This window comes from Populus alba, chromosome 8 (genome assembly GCF_005239225.2).
Source record: "Populus alba chromosome 8, ASM523922v2, whole genome shotgun sequence".
Lineage (NCBI taxonomy): Eukaryota > Viridiplantae > Streptophyta > Magnoliopsida > Malpighiales > Salicaceae > Populus > Populus alba.
This window is the reverse complement of record NC_133291.1, coordinates 9,091,814-9,113,761: the sequence shown is the minus strand read 5'-3', so window position 1 is coordinate 9,113,761 and position 21,948 is coordinate 9,091,814. Positions and strand designations below refer to the sequence as shown.

At 36.5% G+C, this 21,948-nt stretch overlaps 1 protein-coding gene across 1 annotated transcript; it reads right to left on the bottom strand.

The window, feature by feature from the left end:
• Window positions 1–775: 775 nt before the first annotated feature.
• LOC118061164 (mediator of RNA polymerase II transcription subunit 23) lies at window positions 776–21,226 on the bottom strand. Its single transcript, XM_035074558.2, has 21 exons — window positions 20,957–21,226; window positions 20,816–20,859; window positions 20,638–20,737; window positions 19,539–20,522; window positions 16,460–16,694; window positions 15,872–16,089; window positions 15,191–15,398; window positions 14,398–14,678; window positions 12,636–12,719; window positions 11,671–11,765; window positions 11,122–11,284; window positions 10,772–11,017; window positions 9,454–9,624; window positions 9,186–9,299; window positions 8,955–9,080; window positions 8,061–8,209; window positions 7,476–7,716; window positions 6,585–7,350; window positions 4,414–4,595; window positions 1,578–1,681; window positions 776–1,487 (listed from the first exon to the last, which is right to left on the bottom strand). Exons 1-21 carry the CDS (start codon window positions 21,083–21,085, stop codon window positions 1,286–1,288), a joined length of 4,842 nt encoding a protein of 1,613 aa, XP_034930449.1. The 5' UTR covers window positions 21,086–21,226; the 3' UTR covers window positions 776–1,285.
• Window positions 21,227–21,948: the final 722 nt, after the last annotated feature.

Genomic DNA, 21,948 nt, shown 5'->3' with positions numbered 1-21,948 from the left:
CCTCCTCCACCGCTGCCGCCACTTACCAAATCATAAGCTTCCATCAATCTAGAACCATCTTCCATCAATTCAGGTATTATCGGTCCCAGATCTTCAAGAATCCCAGTATTACCCTCCTCAACATCAAAATTCGCCTTCGTACTCTATCCGCTGCCGCTCCTGGAATCCCAATCCTCCCTGAATCCAACTCCTACACGGTTAAACCCCCAATAAATCCCTGGCCTCAACGCCTCTATCCAAAACGCCTAATCTCCAGGATCACACCAAGAAAACCTGGACCTCGCCCTCCAAGTCTTCACCGCGCAAGGAAACACTTACGCGAAATAAAAGAAGAATTTAACACGGAACCCTCTATTAGATTATTGAATGTTTTTGTACATTATAAAAGTTACGATCTAGTAGGTTCTGTGCTGAACTGTAAGGCTAAACATGGGGTTTTGCCTAATGAAATTAATTTTAGTATTTTGATCAAGGCCCTTTGTTAGGAAAAATAAATAAATCCAAAGGTGATGTTTTACATAATTATTTTTTAATTAAAAATGTATTAAAATTATTTTTTTAGCATTTCTATAATTTCTTAACATCAATTAATCAAAATATTTAAAATAATATTTATTTAATAACTTGGATATATTTTTTTTCGCGGGGGGACGATTTGGTTAATGCTGGGAAGATTTTTAGTTTATTGCAACAGTCAAAAGAACGTTTATGGCTTTCATTTTCTTTTTCCTATTTCCCCCCTTCCTCTGAGATGCCCTTTAAGCCTTGTGCAGGATGTGATTAAAATTTGACACTTCCACAAATTTTTAATTCAAGTCAACACTCCTTTCGCGCGCGATGATCAAATTCCACTGCTTTCCGATATTTATAATCATAAGCTAACAACTGGTTGGAACAATTATGTCATCACCTCTTGACCTACAGATACCTTGGATGCAATTGGCGCGGCAGCTATTTACAGTGATGTACAGCATCTGCTCCACAGCTCTTAATGGATAATTCTCCTTTTATCGTCATGGATGCTGGTGGATGCTTTCCTGCACCAAATCAGCGGAGCAGTACCCTTAAAACTGGAATGTCTTTGCCATCACGGTCAGGGTTGGAAGCAGTTGAGAGTACCTAGTGATTCTCATCATTACTCTTTTACATATCTTATTTCAAGGCAACACAAAGCAGTAAAATCTGCAGTACAAAGAGCCCCGGAGATACAGAGTTTGTTCAATTCTATAACGATCTTTGTTCAGAGGGCATTGCCATCTCATGATCGGCTAGGGAAACCCAAAGGTCATGGGGGATTCTGGACCAACTTTGGATGAGTGGCAGCATATATAGAAGAATTCATATCGGGTTTCAAGTGAGAAAGAAGATGTTGCAAATCTGGACGTAGACTTTCTGCCGCCCTCCCACAAAGGGCAAGAACCTCTGCTTTAGGCTTGCTGTTAGCCTGGACAGGACCTCCCTGCCCTTCATAATGGACAACGTGATGGCTGACGTACACGAGTTTTGTCAATGTAAGTTCTTCGAATATATGGAATTTCAAATCATATAAATGGAAGTTCCAAATAGCGAATACTCACAGAAAGTCAACGAGATCTGCAATTTCTGATGCTTCAACTGCAGTTGATGTCTGTGAATTCCTCCCAAAAACATCGACCATTGTATTTAAAAGCAATGAGAGGGTCTGAAATGATGGTCATGGAAAATCAAACATAAATTCAAACCAATCAGAAAATATTCAGAAGTCAATGTTCTCATTGTGAAACTCTGGTTTCTAAAAAATGTTAATTGACTTCCCAGGACAACGAAAATAGTTTCAAAAGGCAATATTCTCGCGTTCATATTCACATAGTTCTTGCTTTTTTTTCTCCTGTTCCTCTTCATAAGTGCAAAAGAGAATATATACAGTATATCCATGTATGAGATAAATGAAACAAACAAAAGTTTCTCTCTTCAAAAACCAAATAGAAAATAAAAAGGAAAATTGCACGATGCCTAAAGTGATAATGTCATTAGAAGCTGAAATTATTCCCTTATAACTATAAATGGGTTTTCTTTCCCTTGGGCACATTGAGTTTGACAGATTCAGGTGACAATCATTGCATTTTTTTATCATCCCCCTTCGTGATATAATGAAAAGATGCAAGAACTAAGACAACATCACATAGATTCCATTGCTTTTGCGCATGAATATTACCCTTCTAAATTGGAGCTTCACTATCATACCTATCTCTATCATATTACCCTTCTAATATATTACCCTTTTTTTTTAAAATCAATTTAGCCTCTTTTTTTTCTTTCAATTTCATCTTCAGACTTTATTTTTATAATCTTTTGGGTTATTTTTAGACTAACCAAGTTAACTGGATCATGTCAAGGAAACCGCTACACGGTTTAATTTTAAACCCAATTTAGATATGGAGATGGGTCGAGTTTTTGTCCCTGTCAATTTCATCTTTTATTTTTTTTTCAATTTTATACTTAAACTTCTTTTTACCGGTCGACCAAGTTGCCTTTGAATTGGCCAAGTCGATTGGATCATGTTAGGTCAACTCCCACACTAACTAATTTAAACCGAGACCATGCAAGGAGTTGGGTCGAAAGGTTTTTTCTCTTGTCAATTGCATCTCTTTTTTTTCCTCATTTTCATCATAGGACTTTTTTTAATGGTTAGCCATGTTGCCTTTAGACCAACTAAGTCAATGAAACTCACACTATTAATTTAAACATGAACCCGATAAGGAGTTGGGTTGAGAGGTTTCGAGATTGACTCGCTGAGTCGGGTTTAATAACAATGCCAACTTGTTCTCTTTAGCTAGGACATTTTTTGTTACATCCAATTTTTTTTTATTTGACCCACAACGTAGCAGAGACCTATAAACTAGTTGCTCTCTATTTTTTTATGCGCTAAGAATTTTATACATGTTTACCTTCGGCAGTCATGAATATCAACAGTGTCTTGTCTTTACAAAACAATTAACAGCAACAACCACTCTCATCTAGACCAGATCAGATAAAGTATATTAGTATGAAAGTAAATGATGCACCAAATACACTAGAGCCTGTTATTAAATTAGGGTTTGGTGTTTTCAGAAAACTTAGAGCAGTACGTGATGGTTGTTACACATAGAAAGTCATCTTCCTAACAAATGTTTTCCCCTCATTTCTCCATAGTTCATCCTCTGTTGACAACCATTAATCAGCATCTTCTACTCACTTCCATCTGATTCAGGTTTACATAATCACCTTCTAATTTCTATCTAAAAACTTAAGACATGATTTGCAAAATTAAGAGGATAAAAAGGACTGGTCAAGGCTCATCAGTCCAATCCCTCAGCTACCATCAAGCTACCCTCAGCTACCCTCTATTCTTTTCTTTCTTTCTTCTTTTCTGTTGAATTTATCTTGTCACTTCACAGGGCAAGTTAATCAACAAATTCAAGATGCACCTCATATTATTCTATATCTATGCAGTTATCGAAATATAGTTCACACTATCAACTTGTCAGCTCAACAGAAGTCGATGGAGTAGCTATGTTTTAAAACTAAAAAAAATCTCTCCTTGGAAATCCAAGCCTCAATAAATTAGTTATTCATACGAGAAGTGGAGATTTCTTGGCTTGGGGTTTAAAGTTCCAAGTCATAGGTGATTTTTGTAAGCAGGGCAGAATTATAAGTTCTGCATCATTCCATGAAAGATATTTGAAATTTGATTCAGCAGAAGGTCCTGGCCTTACTAAGGAACTTGGTGTTTTCATCTTAATGGTTTATATTCCTATTTATTGCTTACCTAGTCATGCTAGGACATGTTATGCATATATCTTATTATTCCTTCTTCTTTTGATAAAGAAATCACATCAATAGACTGAAAAGAACTACAGAATCATGTTGTTTACCTTGCAGCTGAAGTAAGCAATAAAAATGTGTTTTAAGGTTATTTTGATGTCTAGGAACCAAGAGGTCTTCTTCTACTCATGTTCTTCTATTATTGCCTATCATCCCTTCTTGCTTGAAGTTCGCTGCTACAATCCCTGTGTTACTGTTAACAGTCTGATTTCCATCCTATTTCATCTACAAAAATCCTATACAACCCTAATTCAACAAAAACGAACCCTAGCTCACACAAATCTTTTGTGGACATTAATCCTAAGTTGTCATAATGCATTATGACTTTAGTGATAAGATATGGCACCGAAAAAGTTAAGCTCCAGCAATTTTCAGCTTATTGCCTAGTGCCTAGTTACAAATTTTGTGGATTTAACAACTCAATAAATGCATGGTACAACCATTCAAGCATGACTGGACAAGTTCATCACATACTAAACCAGACAATATGAATTGTCTGGGGCATGCCATAATTGCAATCACACCTTGCAAGCATTTAAGAGATAAAAACTAACAAGTAGCCTTTTATACCTTATTGAAGAGCGTGTGAGAGTTGGCAAGTCTTGGGAGCAATGGACCCATTATACGGAATGCTATCCTCAACATTGCAACTGATGTTATTGGCCTGAGATGTTTAATGATAACATGTGTTCCTTCTAGCCATTCCTGTGGGAGGTTGCTAAAGAAAGAATGCAGCAGGGCAATTATGTTACCTGGCAATACAATATTTATAACACAGAATCAGAGCACAAGACACAAGTACTTGATGTATAAAACATAAAATAGGCAATGATGACAGATTTAGATGAAAGAATGCATGCCTTCCAGTTCCAACCATCTAAGAAATATGGGTGTCATTTTTGAAATAAGAAAGTAATAATTTTGAAGTCACATGATACGACTGGCATATATCTGGGATACTCGCATTTAATGATAATAATCATAATACCTGATTGGGAATTACATGCTGGCATAAGACGAGCTCATAACAGGGAAATGACTGCTAAAGATATGAAAACATTTGCTAAGAAAGCTAAGATTTAAAGGGCAAGTACAAGAAGAAAACTTTGAAGTTTGGACCTTCGTAACAACAACGAAATACAGATTGCATTCCTCTAGCCTGTGTTTCCTTACCAACCCACCACAAGCATAATGTCAGCAACATTCAAGGGTCCTACAAACAACAACAACAACAACAACAACAAAGCCTTAACCCCAAACTAATTGGGATAGCTATATGGTTCTTTCAGTACCATTCAGCTTAATCATAAATCAAATCTGCCTCCGCATCAAGAGTTTAGATCTCTCAGCATCACTTCCATCCCATTATCTCAAATCTTCCTCTTCCTCTTTTCCTTCCTTTTACAGTCCCTAATAATTCCTCTGATTTGGGACCTTTGGCAACCTACATTGGGCATGACCAAACCATCTTAGTCAACCCTTCTCATTTTATCTCCAATATGTGGCTGCATGTTCATTTCCAATCTTGTCCATTCTTGTCTCACCACTCTCAAATCTCTACCACGCTCATCTAAGGGTACTCTGTTGCTTTTATTTCCAACATTCATTTCCATACAGCATGGTTAGCTTCACCACCATTCTATAGAACTTTAACTTTCACTTTATAAGAGGTATTACGCTGGCATAACACACCCTTGAGACGACTCCACTCCAACCTCCTTGCTTTTATTCCATGAGTTACATCCTCATTGACTTCTCTGAATGGAGGATACAACCCAAACACCTAAACTGACCGTATTTCAATTCCATCCAATCTAACATCTCCTTCATTCCTTTTACAAGAGCAAAACTTGCAGTGCATATACTTCATCCTACTTCTAATTCACTAAGAACCTTGACTTTCAAGAGTATTCCTCCATAACTCCATCTTTTGGATGACTCCTACACTATCAATTCACAACATTGTCGACAAAGCACACACCATGGTACATCAGCTTGTATGTGACTGATTAGCTCATCCATGATGAGGGTAAGTATGCACAAACCCTCCTCCTCTTTTGTATCCACTCTCATACTTTCCTCACTTGCTTTGCCCCTTCCTTCTCCTCTTCTCCTTATTTCCTCTGTTTCTATAATCATGTCCTACATCACGAGGACCCTTGAGGGTAAGGTCTACAACCTTGGATTCATTTGGTACCTCTACTACCACTCTCTTAACACGCCCTGTCATCTCCCCTCACATGGTAGCAGTATTGGCTTCTAGGTTCACTAAACGGACCAAAGCATAAACTAAACTATCACCAAACTCGAGATGCAATTCCGGTATTGTCTCCAAGACGTTATGTAAACGTATCTCATTGTGTGTTGTTGATATAACATGACTTAGTCTGCAGAATTAACAAGATGGCTTGCTTTAGAGTCATCAGCAAAAGTCAGCCATGGTCATCAATCCTTTCTAATCATACAAGTTTTGCACAGTTAAAAGATAGATGGGGCTCAAGTTTACAGAATTTAGGAAAGTCCTGAATTCAACAACATTTTAATTAAATAATTAGCATAAATATGAAAATTTGGGCACCTGAGCATGTTGAGAATAACAAGAGAAAAGGATGAACATGACTAGAGGAAAAATTAAATAGCATACCAATTGCTGTAACTTGTGAAAATTTGGGCATCTGGGAATGTTGAGAATAACAAGAGAAAATGATGAACAGCACTAGAGAAGAAATTAAATAGCATACCGATTGCTGTTGAGGTGTTGTCTTGAGCAGCCCATGTTGGATCCAACAATGCATAGCCAACAGCAGAGTCTAGTTCCCCAAGTGACCTTTTGCTATCAGTAAGCCACCAACACTCTTTTATTATACGCGATGCCTCCATATAAAGTTGCACATGAAAATCAGGAGGGAGCTGAGCTAGTAAGAGACCGCAAGCTTGGATCAACAAGCAAGAAAGTTGTTGGCAAGTATAACCACTTCGTAGAACAAAATTTGAAGTATTGATTCCTGAAACTGAAGGGGTTGATCTGCTTCCACCCAGTGAATCAGTACTTCCCCCAGAAGGTGATGTTGGCAAAACTGATCCTTGTCCAACACAATTTGGAGCTCCATTGCTGGATTGAATTAGAGTCGGTTGTATATTAACAACAATCTGAACTAGAGAGGGGATAATTTGGGATGCAGCTACTGGAAGTGAGAGCAATTCTATGACAGCTGTTTCTAGAACCAGTTGAGTATGAGTTCCAGGATCCTGGATTTGATAGAACGCCTTCTGACCCTCAGAAGCATTTGTTGGCCCAGACTGAGAGGCTGCTGATGTCTTGGTATGTGGATTGCGCCCTGAATTATTTGAAGCATCTCCAACTGATCCATACTTTGAGTTGGTATTTAGTGGGGGTATCACATTATTCACAAGCCCTAACAAAAGAGTTGCAAAATACTCTGGGGGCGGGCAGATGACAGGGTTTGGTGAGCTAATGTGCTGTGGGAATGACTCAGAAAATGGGATCTGTGACAAGTTTATAATCAACAAAGAAACATACAGAAAAAAGAAAATAGCATTCCAAAGACTTGAAACGAGGAAACAAAGAAGAAAGAAAATAATAACAGGAAGGGAAGAGAAGCTATAAATACCTTACTAAGATCAAGTACATTCAGTATCCGCACAACGAGCTTTCCAGGAAGATGACCATAGAAGTAGGCAAGTATATCACGAACAAATGTGAATCTTAAGGGGTGATATTCTAAAAGTGGAGAATACATGGCCAGAACTCTGTCTGCTGGATCTACAGCATCATTCTCAAGAAGTCTATAAACAATTAATGGGATGACTGGAAGCAAGCGTGCCGCAATGTCATCAAAAAATGTGGGATACCTACAGAGCTTATAGCAAACAGTGTTAAGGAAGCTGTGATTCTTGTATTCCAATGAAATTTCAGCATTGCATTATTCCCTTTAAGCCAAAACATAATCAAGATTGAACTATCTTTTTATTATTCTTTCTTATACCCTGTATCCAATACATATCGTGCTGTATCAGGTGCATATCCATATCTAAAAGAGCTTGATGCATTTACAGTAAGCATTTTGGAGTATCTATGCTTCCTAAATTGCTAGAGACATCAATCAACTACCAATGCTCTAAATTATCATGAGTCTTGTAATTTCACATAACAGAATAAAATTCCATGTAGAAACACATAATCTAGAAGTCTTTACCTGTCCTTCCATGATAGGTGATTTCCAAGTGCCTTTGGCAAATCAAGACGCTTGAACAGTCCTGAGAGAATCCAATGATCAGGACGCACACGATTCATACAAAATAGTTTCACTCTTGATTGAAGTTCCTGCCTATCAAGCAAGCTAATCTGAAACATGCATTATGATGCATTTCAGTGTCAGTGCAAGAACAATAAACATCAAAACTATGTTTGAATGGTTATGCACGAGAAGTTATGTTTACGTGCCAAAAGTTGCCTTCAAGGAAACTGTGTCACTGAAGACGTAGCAACCTTAGCATATTATAACAAGTGCCAAGCTAATCGCACAACAGGCATTTGGCTTTAAAATAAACGCTCTTGAAAGTTTTTTCCTTACCAAAGCACACAAAATTGAGCAAGTCTCGTTCTTCTCTTATATACTACTTGTAAGTTTATGTAAGTGGCTGCTGGTTTGCATAAAAACCAGAATAAAAGCTGTCAAAGCAGCAGTTGGATGAATAACTCTACCATTAGAATCCTCTTAATGGATTCACTGTCTCCATATACCAAGATCGTTCTCATAGTGCAAACCCTCAACCTGGAGCCTTAAAACCTTAAGGCAGTCGCTGACCAGAAAATCATGTTTGCTTTTTAACAAGTCTTCAATCTTGCACCTCCAAATCTGTCCCGAGACTTTCCCCTCTGACCCAAACCACAAAATCATAATTTCCCCAAGTCTTATTTCCCAGACAGTAATCAGATTCTCTGTTGATTAAAGCAACAGTAATTGCTATACTAATCATCCTTCAAACACTACATCGATTATGTCATGTTTGATGGTGCATGTGTGCACACAAAAGAAAAGGATTAAGAAATGTGCATATACAAGATCAAATTGTGCAGAAAAGCATACCACAATACGCAAAGCATGGGGATCATCATCACGGTCAGTAAGTGCCAGAAGCAAGATATCCAACGGCAGCAACTCATGAGTCCAAATGAAAAAGGCAAGGTTTGCACAAGTTTTCAATAAAAGGTCCTAGGAAAACAAAGGGAACAAACAGGCACTAAATGAACTAGCACAACAAATAAGAGCTGTTAGTGCATACAATTTGCAAGAATAACCAGGGCAGAAGATGCAAACCTGTAAGGCATGCCCATGCTGAAGTTCCACATGAATGTGATGAAGTAGAACATCCACCATTGTGTATATATTCAGTGTCACTTCTTCAGGGGAAAATTCTCTCAAAACACGTGCCTGAACTCCATCCACCAACACATAATTAGTCAGGGGTCTTTTAAAAGAAATCACAGAAAGATAAAGCTGTCCAGAAATGATGATTTCTATAGGAACAATCCCTTGTGCTAATGATGTTTTCCCAACAAACAGATTAGAAGAATGTAGTCAATACCAGATTTCCACTATTGATGTTTTCAGGGTGTCCCTGCATCAGTATCCATGCACCAGCACATAGATATTGTCGGTGTTGGGGGAAACTATGATTGATATATGTCATCACATAAGTAGGATCAGCTGAAAGTGAGATCAGCTGGGTACATTGGTTAATCACTGTTGTTTCTGCCTGCAAAAACACTGGGCATTATAACACTGACTGAATTGCCAAGCAATCTGAGCAGCAGGCATGGAAATAATCAAATCTAAAATCATTTCACAAGGTTAAACTCTCCGATTAAGAGTAATGCAAACTTGCAAGTTAAAACTTTGCATTTCTAACTTGAAGCTCTGGTGTTCTCCTTCAAAGGAATGTGGAGATTTAAGGGAAAAGGGAGGTTACTCGAGTACTCCCTGTCCAAAGCCCAATAGGCCCTCCCATGGACCACAGAAAAGAAGATGACGATGAAAAATAAAAAATAAAAAAAACAAATCATTTCCTTTCCCTTTATTTCATAAAAAATTAATGATAGAATTATATTAGTCTTTATGAAAATCTTATGTACTGTTCTATTGGATTGTCAACCGTAAAGAAAAGTACACGTGCAAAGAAACTTAATTGAAATAGTCTCTCTTTAATGCTTTAATGGTACAGGACTGGCTAAAATATAAGTAAAAAGAATCCCAATTAAACAAGATAAATCTTCATCCAATAAAGAAAACAAAAATAAACAAAAATAATTCCCAAACCAATAAGGCTTCTTAATTGTTAAAGAAAACCTCAATGATACTAAATTGAAACAGGATAGACTAAATTCATTATTGAATATCTGCTAACTCTGACCAAATCTGAAAACCACAAAAATACCCATGAATATCATGCTACATTTGTCTCCTTTGAATGAAAATCCTTAAATCAAGTTAACTAAACCAGACTGCTAAGGTGCTTATTTAAAATATAACACCTACTTATGCAAGGATCCATTCTCAAATCATGTCAACTTTGCCGATATGCTTCCCTGATCCATTATTAGAATGAAGATGATAAAATAAACTGCACATAGCAAATTACACCCCCCCTCCTAAATCTACCCAGGTGTCAGATTTCTTTTAGCACAATGAGGAACCTTGATCCATTTTCAAGTCTTGAGATGCACATGGATAGTCCTCCAGTCACATGTACCAGTCAAATCTCAGACTTGCATCCCACTAGATCAATACATCCATCTAGTTATCTGATTCTAGACTTCCATCCTCAACAAAGAATGCCAATCAGCAAAACATGAAAGAAGTAACATAATGAAAGAATTGAAAAAAAATGGCTTGCAATAATTGACCTGTTGCCAAGCTTTAATAGCCAAACCCCTTTTATCCATCCTCCCAATCAAGGCCTCACGAAGAAGAGGAGGGAAGTAGCTTAATGTTTTTTTTGACCATGTATGTTGACTTGTTGCCAATATCTGTTCTAACATAGTTTGAAGATAAAGGATGTGATCAGCGTCAGCAATTCCACGTGTTTTTATGATGATGGCAAGAGTGACTATAGTTACACGATTCAAAGTTTCAGTAAATTCAGTGGGGCCCTGCAAAATATTAAACAAATCTTAGATTTTTCAGATACTAACAAAAAAAGAAGGAACACAAGCTACAACAGAAAATCTTCAGTTTAAAAATGATAGTCTTTTACCTTCCCTTCTCTCTTCACTGAGAAAAAATCCCTTTGTGATAAAATGAGGTTCATGCACAAGTTTTCAGCCAACCTAAAAACACGGTGATCTCCTCGTTTCCCCTTTAAAGTAGAAACTATTTTCGTAACATCATACATTAAGGTTTTGCTTTTCCCTTGATACCTAAGAAAAAATGTAACGAACAAGTGTGATTTACAGTTTTTGTTTTAAAAAAAAATTCATGGAAGAAAAAAAATCTTGAAATTATTATTTGCATAATCTGAAGGTCCATTAACCCAAACAAAAGCTATAAAACTCTAAAATATTATCTACATTAAGCAACCTAACTTCCAAACAAGACATGGCATATGTTTGGGAAGCAAAGAAAAGACAAAATCCCTGAAGGTAGAGGTTGTCCACAATTAAAAAGATTCTGAGCAGAAATATCTGGACGCAGACTTTAAATATATTCCCAAACCTCAGTAATTTCAATACATTAAGCAAATTATCACCAGTTTGAAGGAAAAGGAAAAGGAATAGCTTCACAGGATGCAGTTGGCAGATATTACCTGTAAAGTGGAAGCAAGCGATAGTTCACAATTTCTAGCACCAAAAGAGTCACCCCAGGCTTGCTCAATATTGATTGATACCTCTGTGCCAAATGCTTTACAAAGAAATTATAATGTACATCATCATCACATTAAAATTACATTACCTCACAAAATATACATGTGATAAAATGCACAACAATTAACTTAAGCAGAGACATACAAAGATTCAGCATCCACGGACATTTAAATCATTTGGTCAGCCTTAAGGAATGCACTAACATTAGTATAATAGCATGAAAAGCTTTCCATGAAAAATGGTTGATGTGTTCATCTAGCCAATTTTTTAAGCACTCACAGGCAGTTCACAATCCATCAAAACATGACATGCAAAAGAACAGCTTTCCTTTCCTATATGTAGATCAGTTGACTTGAAATTGTAGCATGCACTGCAAGTACCAGACAAATTTTTAATCTAAGGGTCAATTTGGTAAAAGGTTAAAATTGAAGATGAATTGTTATGAAAGTATTTATCACGGGAGGAATGATTAAGGGTGTAAGAGTGAATATAAAAAGCTATTTTCAAACATGTTTGGTAGAGGTTTAAAAACTCAAAGAGCATTAGACATTCCATAAAATTATATAAAAAAAGAGTTTTTTTCAGGTCCCAACACTAGGTATAAGTAAATGAGAGAATCTGGGAGTTATAAATTTTATCTCAAACCATTTTATTCACCAAACACAAATAAACTTTACCCCTGATATTTTTGAGGGCTCATAACCAAGGCTACTAGGTAACAGAATATATAAATAAGAGCAGTGATTTCATGCCGATATCTACACGAGAATCACCAAACAGGCTTGCATATTATATGATTGCGCTTAAGAGAGATTTTAGTATTTTTCTATGCATGTGAATGCATCACTGTGATGAATTTATCTGCAAGGAATGGTATACTTTCAGAAGCAAGGGTAAAGAGAAATACACTGAAGTGTGACCGAAACAGTGAATGAGGAGCGATGAGCAGCAATCGACAATATGTTTCAACCATTGCAATGCTAGGAACAACCTGCACCAAACATTAGATCACATTAAAAGAAATGTCAAAACTGTCAGACATCTGATAGGTAGTCCACAACATCTATATTGGAAAGTAGAAACCATTTAGTCCCAGCTATGGCAAGTCATTCCCAGAAGAGCAAATCACAGGAAGAAAGTTCAAATAGCCTAGTCTCTACTTATAAACTAGACCCATTAGATATAATCTTCTTCAAAGCACCGTGTTGTAGCACTTATTTACCCTTTTATTACAGAGGCCAATGCAACATACATCATCAACAATTCTCTTTTTGCCAATTGCTGTCATTAGTTACAATGTTTCTTTCTGAGTTTTACTTTTGGACAAGGGACCTTTATTTTGAACTAAAACTAAGTTTCCATTTTGAATCCCACGGTGCACTTTTAATACCATGGGCCACCCCACAAGAATCATAAAATAACAAGAAGTTATGAAGATGGATGTTAGACAAATAAGGCTGACTAAGAGTGGGTTTCCTGACTAAAGATGTTCCCCTTTCTACCCGCCTTCCAAGTTACAGATCTTTCAGCCATAGCACAGAAAGCACAGAATGTTAGTTCGACCAACATGCATTACCAAGGAAGCAACATAGAAAAGAGCCTTGTACATGAATACCTAATAAATCACACTACGAAATTTATCTTCAAGACAAAACTCTTTCATAAAGATATGTAATCAGGACAATTTTCAAGAACCTCTCCATATCATCAGACAGAAACATAGCATCATCAGCAAAACAAGTAGACCGTTGGAAGTCACATTGTTTGTCGTGCTGTGAACCCATCCACTCGGGTTTTGGAACACACGATTCATGAGATCCTCAACCAATTATCATACCCTTAACTCTCTATTTTTACCCTCTGCTAATCATTCTACTTGAACCATCAACTTCAAAGGCAAACAAAGAACAAGATAAAAGACATCCCAGGAAAACCACCCTTAAAATAAAGATTGAGCTCCACATTAACCAAAGCTGAAACAAATATAAAACACAATCCCCTCTCAAACACACAAATATGTAAATGTCATTTATGCAACTAATAATTAAGAAGACCATGTACAGGTTCCCGATGACAAAAGATAAGGCTTCAGCATTTCTTAGAACTGTATAAAACAATTAATTATAAACTGATCTTCAACACCTATATAATCTTTTCCCTTGTTTCATCACATCCTTGTGTTCCAAAACAAAGCTCAAAAACTTAATAACAGGAAACCCATTCTGCTATCTGTATTAATTGTCTGAAGCAGTAAGGATGCTCTTTATCATTTTTATATTTTAGGACAACCATCTGGGGATCTGGGAACAAAGCACTATGCCATTTACGCAACAACATTAGGTGCTACTTTCTGAAATGATAATGAATGCTTCAATCCTTATAATAAAAACTTCGTGATTTCTTTTCTTTTTGCCATGCCTTTGTTCAAAATGAGACTGAATGCTTCAATTTGTATAATATAAACTTGGTGGTTTCTTTTCTTTTTTGCTATGCCTTTGTTCTTTTGACCTGATCCAAATCTTGCCTGTAATGGTGCAAGAATTACATTGAATGACAAATGGTTTTTGAACTATGCACCAATTTTGCAAGCATGCATTTAGGGAGCATATAAAAGTGGATCCTGCCGCCAAGTTGCCAACTACAACATAAGCAAGCACTAAAAGCATTACCTGCCCAGCAAATAAAGAATCTTCCATTTGAAACACCAACTTCAAACATAGGTTCATGGAAAGTCCAGATAATAGTGACATCGGCAAAGGGCTTACTTCCCTCATCACCATTAACCGCTCATTAGACTGCATGTTTGTTCCAGTTAATAATTCAGAAACTCCAGCGGAGGATAACCAGTTCACCACTGTTTCAGAAGCTGGCTGAGCCATGGTGTAGGATACAACCCAAAACATTCCAACTGATTTGTCATCCATATTCATGTAATCCAACATCCGATCCCCTGAAAAGAAAATTCAAACAAATTTAAACATGAGTACAAATTTGTTTGATACTTAATAAGTGCCAATCCTCATACTTAGCATTGTTTAGTAAGAAGCATGAGTGTTGAAAAGTATGCATTCCATGAGAATGGCAATGTGAAAAGTGAAAAATCAAGAAAGAACAGGTCCCTTCCCCCCTGTTGGAAACAGCTACTGTCTTTGTTGGGAGAGTATCAACAAAAATAAGTGAGCACACACATGCATATGTATGTGAAAGCACATGCCCACAAAATGTGCTGCACATTCAAGCAGTTTTCTAAAATCAATATATTCTGATGATAAAAAAAACATGCATTTACCTTAAAATGTAAAGTAGAAAACTGAAAGAAGCAGAAGAGTGCTTCACACTAAAGCATTTTTCTAATACTAACCACCAGCAAGATCCACATTATCAAACCAGTTCGATTCTGCAATTACTATTGGAAGAAATTTACCTGCTCTTTTTTCTATTTTATATGTGAGACAAATTTACCTTTGCTTGCTTGCTTCCACCACTCATCTATTTGCTTTCCTTTCTGAAGCTGTTCACTATTTAAACATTCCCTTGTTGATGTGTTCAATGACCAAATACGTAAGTTTTGGCAACTGCTAATATAATCAAGCAGGATGCTTTGAGGATTATTAGGATCAGAGCTTCGATCTTCCCTGTGAAATGATAAAACCTTCCGGGTTGTCTCTACCTGCCAGCAAAATTGTGACGCCCAAGATTGAGTGTGACAAGTTGACCCCAAGATTATGGCTAATATTATGACCAAACCAGAGTCCTAAGCATGAACCTATAAATCTGCTACAAATTAAGGCCAATAAAATTTCACCAAGGATGAAAGAAGCTAATGTAAATGCACTGGACAAGGAATAAACAACGTTGAGATATATTATGACGGTGAGAAAGATGAATGAATTTTACGGTAACAACAACGTTTCTAGCATCTGTATTTAATGCATTCATCACAAGCTCAATCCGAATAATTTGTGCAAACAGCCAAGTAACATGATTTGTTCGAACAATGTGCTGATCATCCTCTATTAGCCTTGAAACCAGTTTGTCCACAAAATCGATAAAATAAACAACATTGAGATATATTATGATGGTGAGAAAGATGCAAAACTACACCAGGCAGTATAAGGCAATGAATTTTACGGTAATAACAACCTTTCTAGCATCTGTATTTAATGCATTCATCACAAGCTCAATCCGAATAATTTGTGCAAACAGCCAAGTAACATGATTTGTTCGAACAATGTGCTGATCACCCTCTATTAGCCTTGAAACCAGTTTGTCGACAAAATCGATAAAATCTATGCACCCACTTTTCACAAGAAAGTAGAAGATATCAGAGAATACAAGCCATTCCTGCCAACAATTCATTTCTGCAAATGAAAAAGAAAATTACAAGAATTATTATCCTACAAAAAGAAGCATTTCAAAATTTGCTATAATCAATTTTTAAACCAGACACACTAAACATATTAGAAACATAAGCAGCTTTCGTGCAATTAAAAGTAGTGGGGCTACTGTGACAAACATGTCCACCAAGTTTCTCAACCATGCTTACTGCTTCATATTACTTAAAAATTGTGCTATTACATTTTCAATTCTGCTGGTGAAAATATGCAATTTAACAGTTGAACAATCCTACCAGACATTCAATGAAGAAAAGATCATGAACAGTAAGTGATCCTTGAGCACATTATATAGGAACAGAAGAAAGTAAAAAAAATGAAAGGAATAAATAATTGCCTGAATTTGTCAGCTTCAACAGTTCAACAATTCTATCAATAGTTGCCTCGCAAATCATGCTAGAAGTGAAAACAGCACCAGGAGTAGGCCCATGAGCAGGATTCCTATAGCATGAAGCCACAAGAAGCACACGCTTCCACCAGTCAGGTGATGGAGTAGTACGAAGAGCATGTCTTATACAACGCAAAGCTCTTTCCCAGTCCAAACTTCCCCTCTGAATAGAATTTGCAAGATCCTAAATGGTTAAAAGAAAACAATGTCACAGGCGGTAGTAGATAGATGCGTGTGTTTTTGCATTTGACAGGCACAAAATTACCCAATTACAAACACAATATTTTCTTAAAAGCATTGCATTTTCAGACATAAGATAAAGAAAACCTCTTAAAGAAAGGAGGAGGGAATAACAGCTTCCACGCACTGTACAAGGCTCCAAGTTAGCTGGTTCATCCCAGACATGCATTCGATGATTTGACAAAAATGTTTTATTTAAAAATAATCCTTCAATTTTTTTATTTAAAAAATTCATGCTCGAGTTAAAACATATATACCATGGGGAATACTAGACAGCTTTTAAACCAAATTTTGAAAGGAGCTAAAGGATGGGGAAAGGATGCACTAAAATTTGGAAATGTACTTTAATTCATCAAAAAACAATAGAAGGCATGTAAAAAGTGAATCAAAACCAAATTCATAACTTTGATAACAAAGATATCTTTCCATATAAATAGAGTAAAACTTTTGATAAACAAGAGTGTAATGATAAAACTCATCAGAAAAATTGAAGCCCAACAAAAATATCATGGTATAAGCAACGAACTGCATATAGAATTATCCAATTTTTAACCAGAAGCAATTAAAGAAATAATGAAAGGTAAATACAGCCCAACAGCGCACATGTAAATGTATAAACATATATGTAGACACAAGCATAAGTGCAAATTGTTAAAAACTGTAGTTAACTTTGCAGCCATTTGACTTTTAAGCAACATTGTATAAAGAACAATCTCCATAAATCAATATTTAAAATATATTTAGAGATAAGAATTATAATGATGATATATTTTCCATACACGAAACAAATAAAAGATATTTCACCTTACAATGTCAGAATGTTTCTTTCCAGGTGAAGACACAAGAAAAACATGATTATTTTACTGTCCTGTTAAGGCTGACAAGGTAAAACAGAGAATCCTAGACAAAACACAATCCTCCAATCCTAGATACAGGATCTCATGGAAGATGCTCTGCGACATATACAATAAAATACTAGCTTCATTCACTTCGAAAGTCTTTCACCGGTTTTTTGCAGTCCTTTCTTTTCTAAAGCACAAGAGAACTACACAAAACAGTGGGTATACTAAAAACGAACTTGTATTTTCTATTTTTATTATATGTCTTATCTGGTGTACTTCTTGTTCTATGTTTTAGACAATGCAAGCTTCATTCACACACACAAACAGGTCACGAGCAAATTTGGTATAAGATCCAGAATCTTTCGATCAGGAATTCCACACATGAATCACATCTCCTTCAAAATACTCTAAAAGCATATTGTTAATGATGCAGCAGCCCATCTCTGAAGCATCTTAGCTTGCTGAAGAAGAAATTTTTATACAAGAATATATAAAACCAGACAGAATGCTGGAATTTTCTGAAATGAAGAGGGTTTATATCTATGCTAATATTTTTGTATATAATGTCTATTAATATCTTCACAGTTCAAATTCACCAATATCATAAGTAAAATGAGCAGCCACAATCACCATGCTGGCCTTAACAGCAGCATTTGTCTAGATAATTAATAAAATACCCAAGGATACAGAATGTTAGATGGAGGAGTTTAGGAAACAAAGATAGGTTATACATTATCTCAATCATCTTCATGTGGGTAAAAAAGGAAGCAGAGTCATCTTTCAGGCCCCAACAACATATGTCTAGATAATTAATAATATACCAAAAACAGAATGTTTGATAAAGGGTTTTTTGAAACAAAGATAGCACATATATTGTCCCAGTCTTTCCATATGTAATTCCATTTGATGTCTTCGCGGTTCAACTTCACCAATAGTAGTGTACATGGGGAACAAAATCAGCAGTAATCATTATTTATGACTCAAAAGTGACCTGATTGCATAATTACTTTTATCCCATATTCTCATTGTGGCACAACACAGCATCACTATTATAACTATGGTCATTCCTTGTTTTCCAAAAGTATTCATTTATGAATCTTCAATGCATCATATCCTCACATATCGACCCCTCTACTTTCATAATCTCTTTTCAAGTGCTTTCAATTTAATCCAAATATACAGAAATGAATAAGAAAATGGTGACCATCGCTGTCTATATATCCTCAACTGATTACACTAATTAGTGTCGGCATCCAAGTACAATAAGCACAGAATAGGTGCAATAAGACAATACAGGTCTCTGGAGATCAAAATTAAATTCATTTTCACAAAGAAAATGCTACGCATACAACAAATCATACTAAAACTCCAAACAGACAGATGTGGAAACTCATAAGGGGTGAATTTTGGGTCTCAAAATTATTAAATGATTGGTAGAGGATAAAAAGGGAAATAACAACGCCTGTTTATATGCAATTTTTGTACGGTTTGTTTTTATATATAGCATTGCTTTCACAACTGCGAAATGTCACTACTTCTAAATCATGATGGGAAGATGCATATCTACCATGTATTGGTTCAATGAACGAAAAGAAAATTAGGATCTCTTTATGATTATTCCAACAGGAAAGCATCTATAATGCACTTCGTTGAAACTTGAACTAATTTTGGATTATGAATAATTTGAAGAAATTCTATAAGGCATGAAAAAAATGGTTCTTGTTATCCAATTAAAAATGCACTATTGCAAACAGTAGTAATGATATAAGCCCACACACCAGCAGACTACCATTGAGGGTGGCTGTATTTGGAAGGCCCCGTGATAACAGGTCCTGCCATCAAAAGGATGCTATTCAAGGATAGCATAACCCAGAACCATACTATTTTACTAGAATGAGGTATAATTTTTCGAAGTTCCAGAGTGAGTTCTTAGAAAAATACATCACCTCTCCATGCAAAGGTTCTCCAAGCACGCTTGGATATGTGATTGGTGAATAGCGCAAGTTAGCCACAGCTTCAACTGAAACAGTAGGAATTGTAGGAGATAAAACCCGATGAGTACCAAATGTGGGGCAGTGAAGGTGTTGATCCAACATTTGCATGTGCATAGCCATCATATCTCGCCTCCTATGAATCTCCAAGATAAGTGTAAATAAGGCCTCGTCATCAGGAATGTTCTCTATAAACTGCAACCCACTGCGCAATAATTCATAGAAGGGCACTCGGCATTTATCCTCATCCACCAGCAGCCAGATCACATCCAAACAACTATGCAGCCATTCAATCAGAGCCTTGACAGGTCTCCAGGATTTCACACCATCAGATTCATCGACACCATGTTGTCTTTGATCCCAATTAACCAGCCAGCTCAACATATGGTTGAAAATATCAGCATGAGTCACTGGCTTCAAATTAAACTCAAGTCCGGTTAAAATAATCTTGCAACATAGCTGGCGAAGACTGCTCATGGCACTGTCCCTTATCAATAAATTGACCCTTGCTGAAGATTGTGGCCCATTACCAGAAATATCAGATGATTTAACCGGAGACATAGCTACAGAAGGTGAAGCTTCCATCCCCAATGGGGCTGGAGAGCCAATGCCATGAACAGAAGATAGTGGGGATGTAGGATTCAAAGACTGAAAAATTGACGAATTGGCGATTGTGCTTGAAGAAGGAAGCATCCCATTCTGCGCTAAACCAGTGGACGAAACAGCTGGCACTGCTTGACCTGCCTGGCTGACTGACAATTCGGTGGTAGATACTGAAGAAAGAAGACTCGGCAAGAAACTATCCCAGTTAATGTACTCTATACTACATAAACTCCGTAGGGCAAATAGAAGAAAATCCGCCCGCGGGGCGTGATTACTACATTGCACAACCAGAGTTATAAGTACAGATTCTGTAACAGCACGCAATTGCTCTTGATCCTGAAGTGTAAGAGCATACACACGTCACATTATCAAAACACGATATTTTTTTACCAGTTAAACACGAGCACACCAAAAAAAAGAAGTAATTCGATGGTAAAGCACGAATATTTACCGGAAATTGGGTATGAAGTTGCTCGAAATCTAAGAGAAATTGCTCATTCGGAGGAGGAAGCTCTCTGTTGAGAGCAAGAACACGCTTTTGGGTCTTGTTCCTGAAAAAAAAAAGTCAGATTTTTTAATAATAATAATAAGAGAATAATCCTCGAAGGAAAAACGAATTTAAAACTCACGGCGGTTCGCGAGCTGAATCATCGGGTTTTTGGCGGCTGCTTCGCTGCGAAAAGGAAATCAAGAAGTATTAATGACTAATCTTTTCGCTTTTTTGGAGGTGATTGATAAAATTGAGAATAAGAATGAAAACGATGATTTACGCCTAAGTAGAGGTTGAAGAGATCGATAATGGCAGCTCGAGCTGGGTGGAATTGGTGACCGCGTGAGGAGGCTGAGGCTGAGGACGAGGCTACTGCTGATGCTGTTATTGATCTCTGGCTTTGTTCCATTTTATTTTCACTTCATTTCATGTTTCGTCGGAGGAAAGGTTCGAGTCGTGAGGAGTAAGAAGCAGAAAGAGCAATGACCGAGTCACTGAGAGTTATTAGCACAGAAGTATAGCGTTGCGGAAAGGAAAGGGGAAATTTGTCGAAGGTGAGTGTGGGTGCTGCGAGAAGTCTTCTAGGCCCATTAGGGGGGATTGCATTTGGGTCGGGGGTCCGGACCCATTTGGAAAATCTACTGAAAGAAGAGAACCCGTTTTTCAGCTAAAATGGTTGTATTTATATAATTTCGTCTCTACCACCAAATTCATTTTTTCCTTTTTTGTTCTTGGCTTCTAGCGATGTTTTTTATTTTACTACACCATTTTTAGATAATTTACAAATAAATGAATTTCTCTGTGACAAGGAAAGGGAAGCGTACCTTCCTATACGACAATGGTTATATATCTTCTTAGAATCAGGGTTAATATGAATTTAATATGTTTTTTTACTTGATAAGTAAAAACTTTTAATGAGAATTCTTAATTTAAAATAAATTAAAATATGTTTTTATGGTTAGATTGTAATAAATACAAAAATAAAATAAGATGAAAATTATAGATTATGGTTTCAATTTTTCTGGAAATATAGTTATAATCTTACAATTTCTCATTTTTTGGATAGAAAAAATCTTCTCTATTTTTAAAAAATAAACATGTTTTTTTAATTTAGATTTAAAAAAATAAAAACTGAAAACCAAGAAGAGCTATAAATGAAGATCAAAAATGATTTTTTTTTATCATCAAACAGGTCTTGAAACTCTCGACAAACGAGGAAAAAATATCACTTTGCATGGTGTTTTGTTGCGTTGCCTGACCGAATAATGTTAG

Excerpts from the sequence above, each read along its gene's own strand:
- LOC118061164 (XM_035074558.2), bottom strand. The coding sequence starts at position 21,085 with ATGGAACAAAGCCAGAGATCAATAACAGCATCAGCAGTAGCCTCGTCC. Across the intron at positions 12,720-14,397 it reads ATTCTTTATTTGCTGGGCAG|GTTGTTCCTAGCATTGCAAT; the intron begins GTAATGCTTTTA and ends TGTTTGGTGCAG. Across the intron at positions 11,285-11,670 it reads CGCTTGCTTCCACTTTACAG|GTATCAAGGGAAAAGCAAAA; the intron begins GTAATATCTGCC and ends ATTTTTTCTTAG.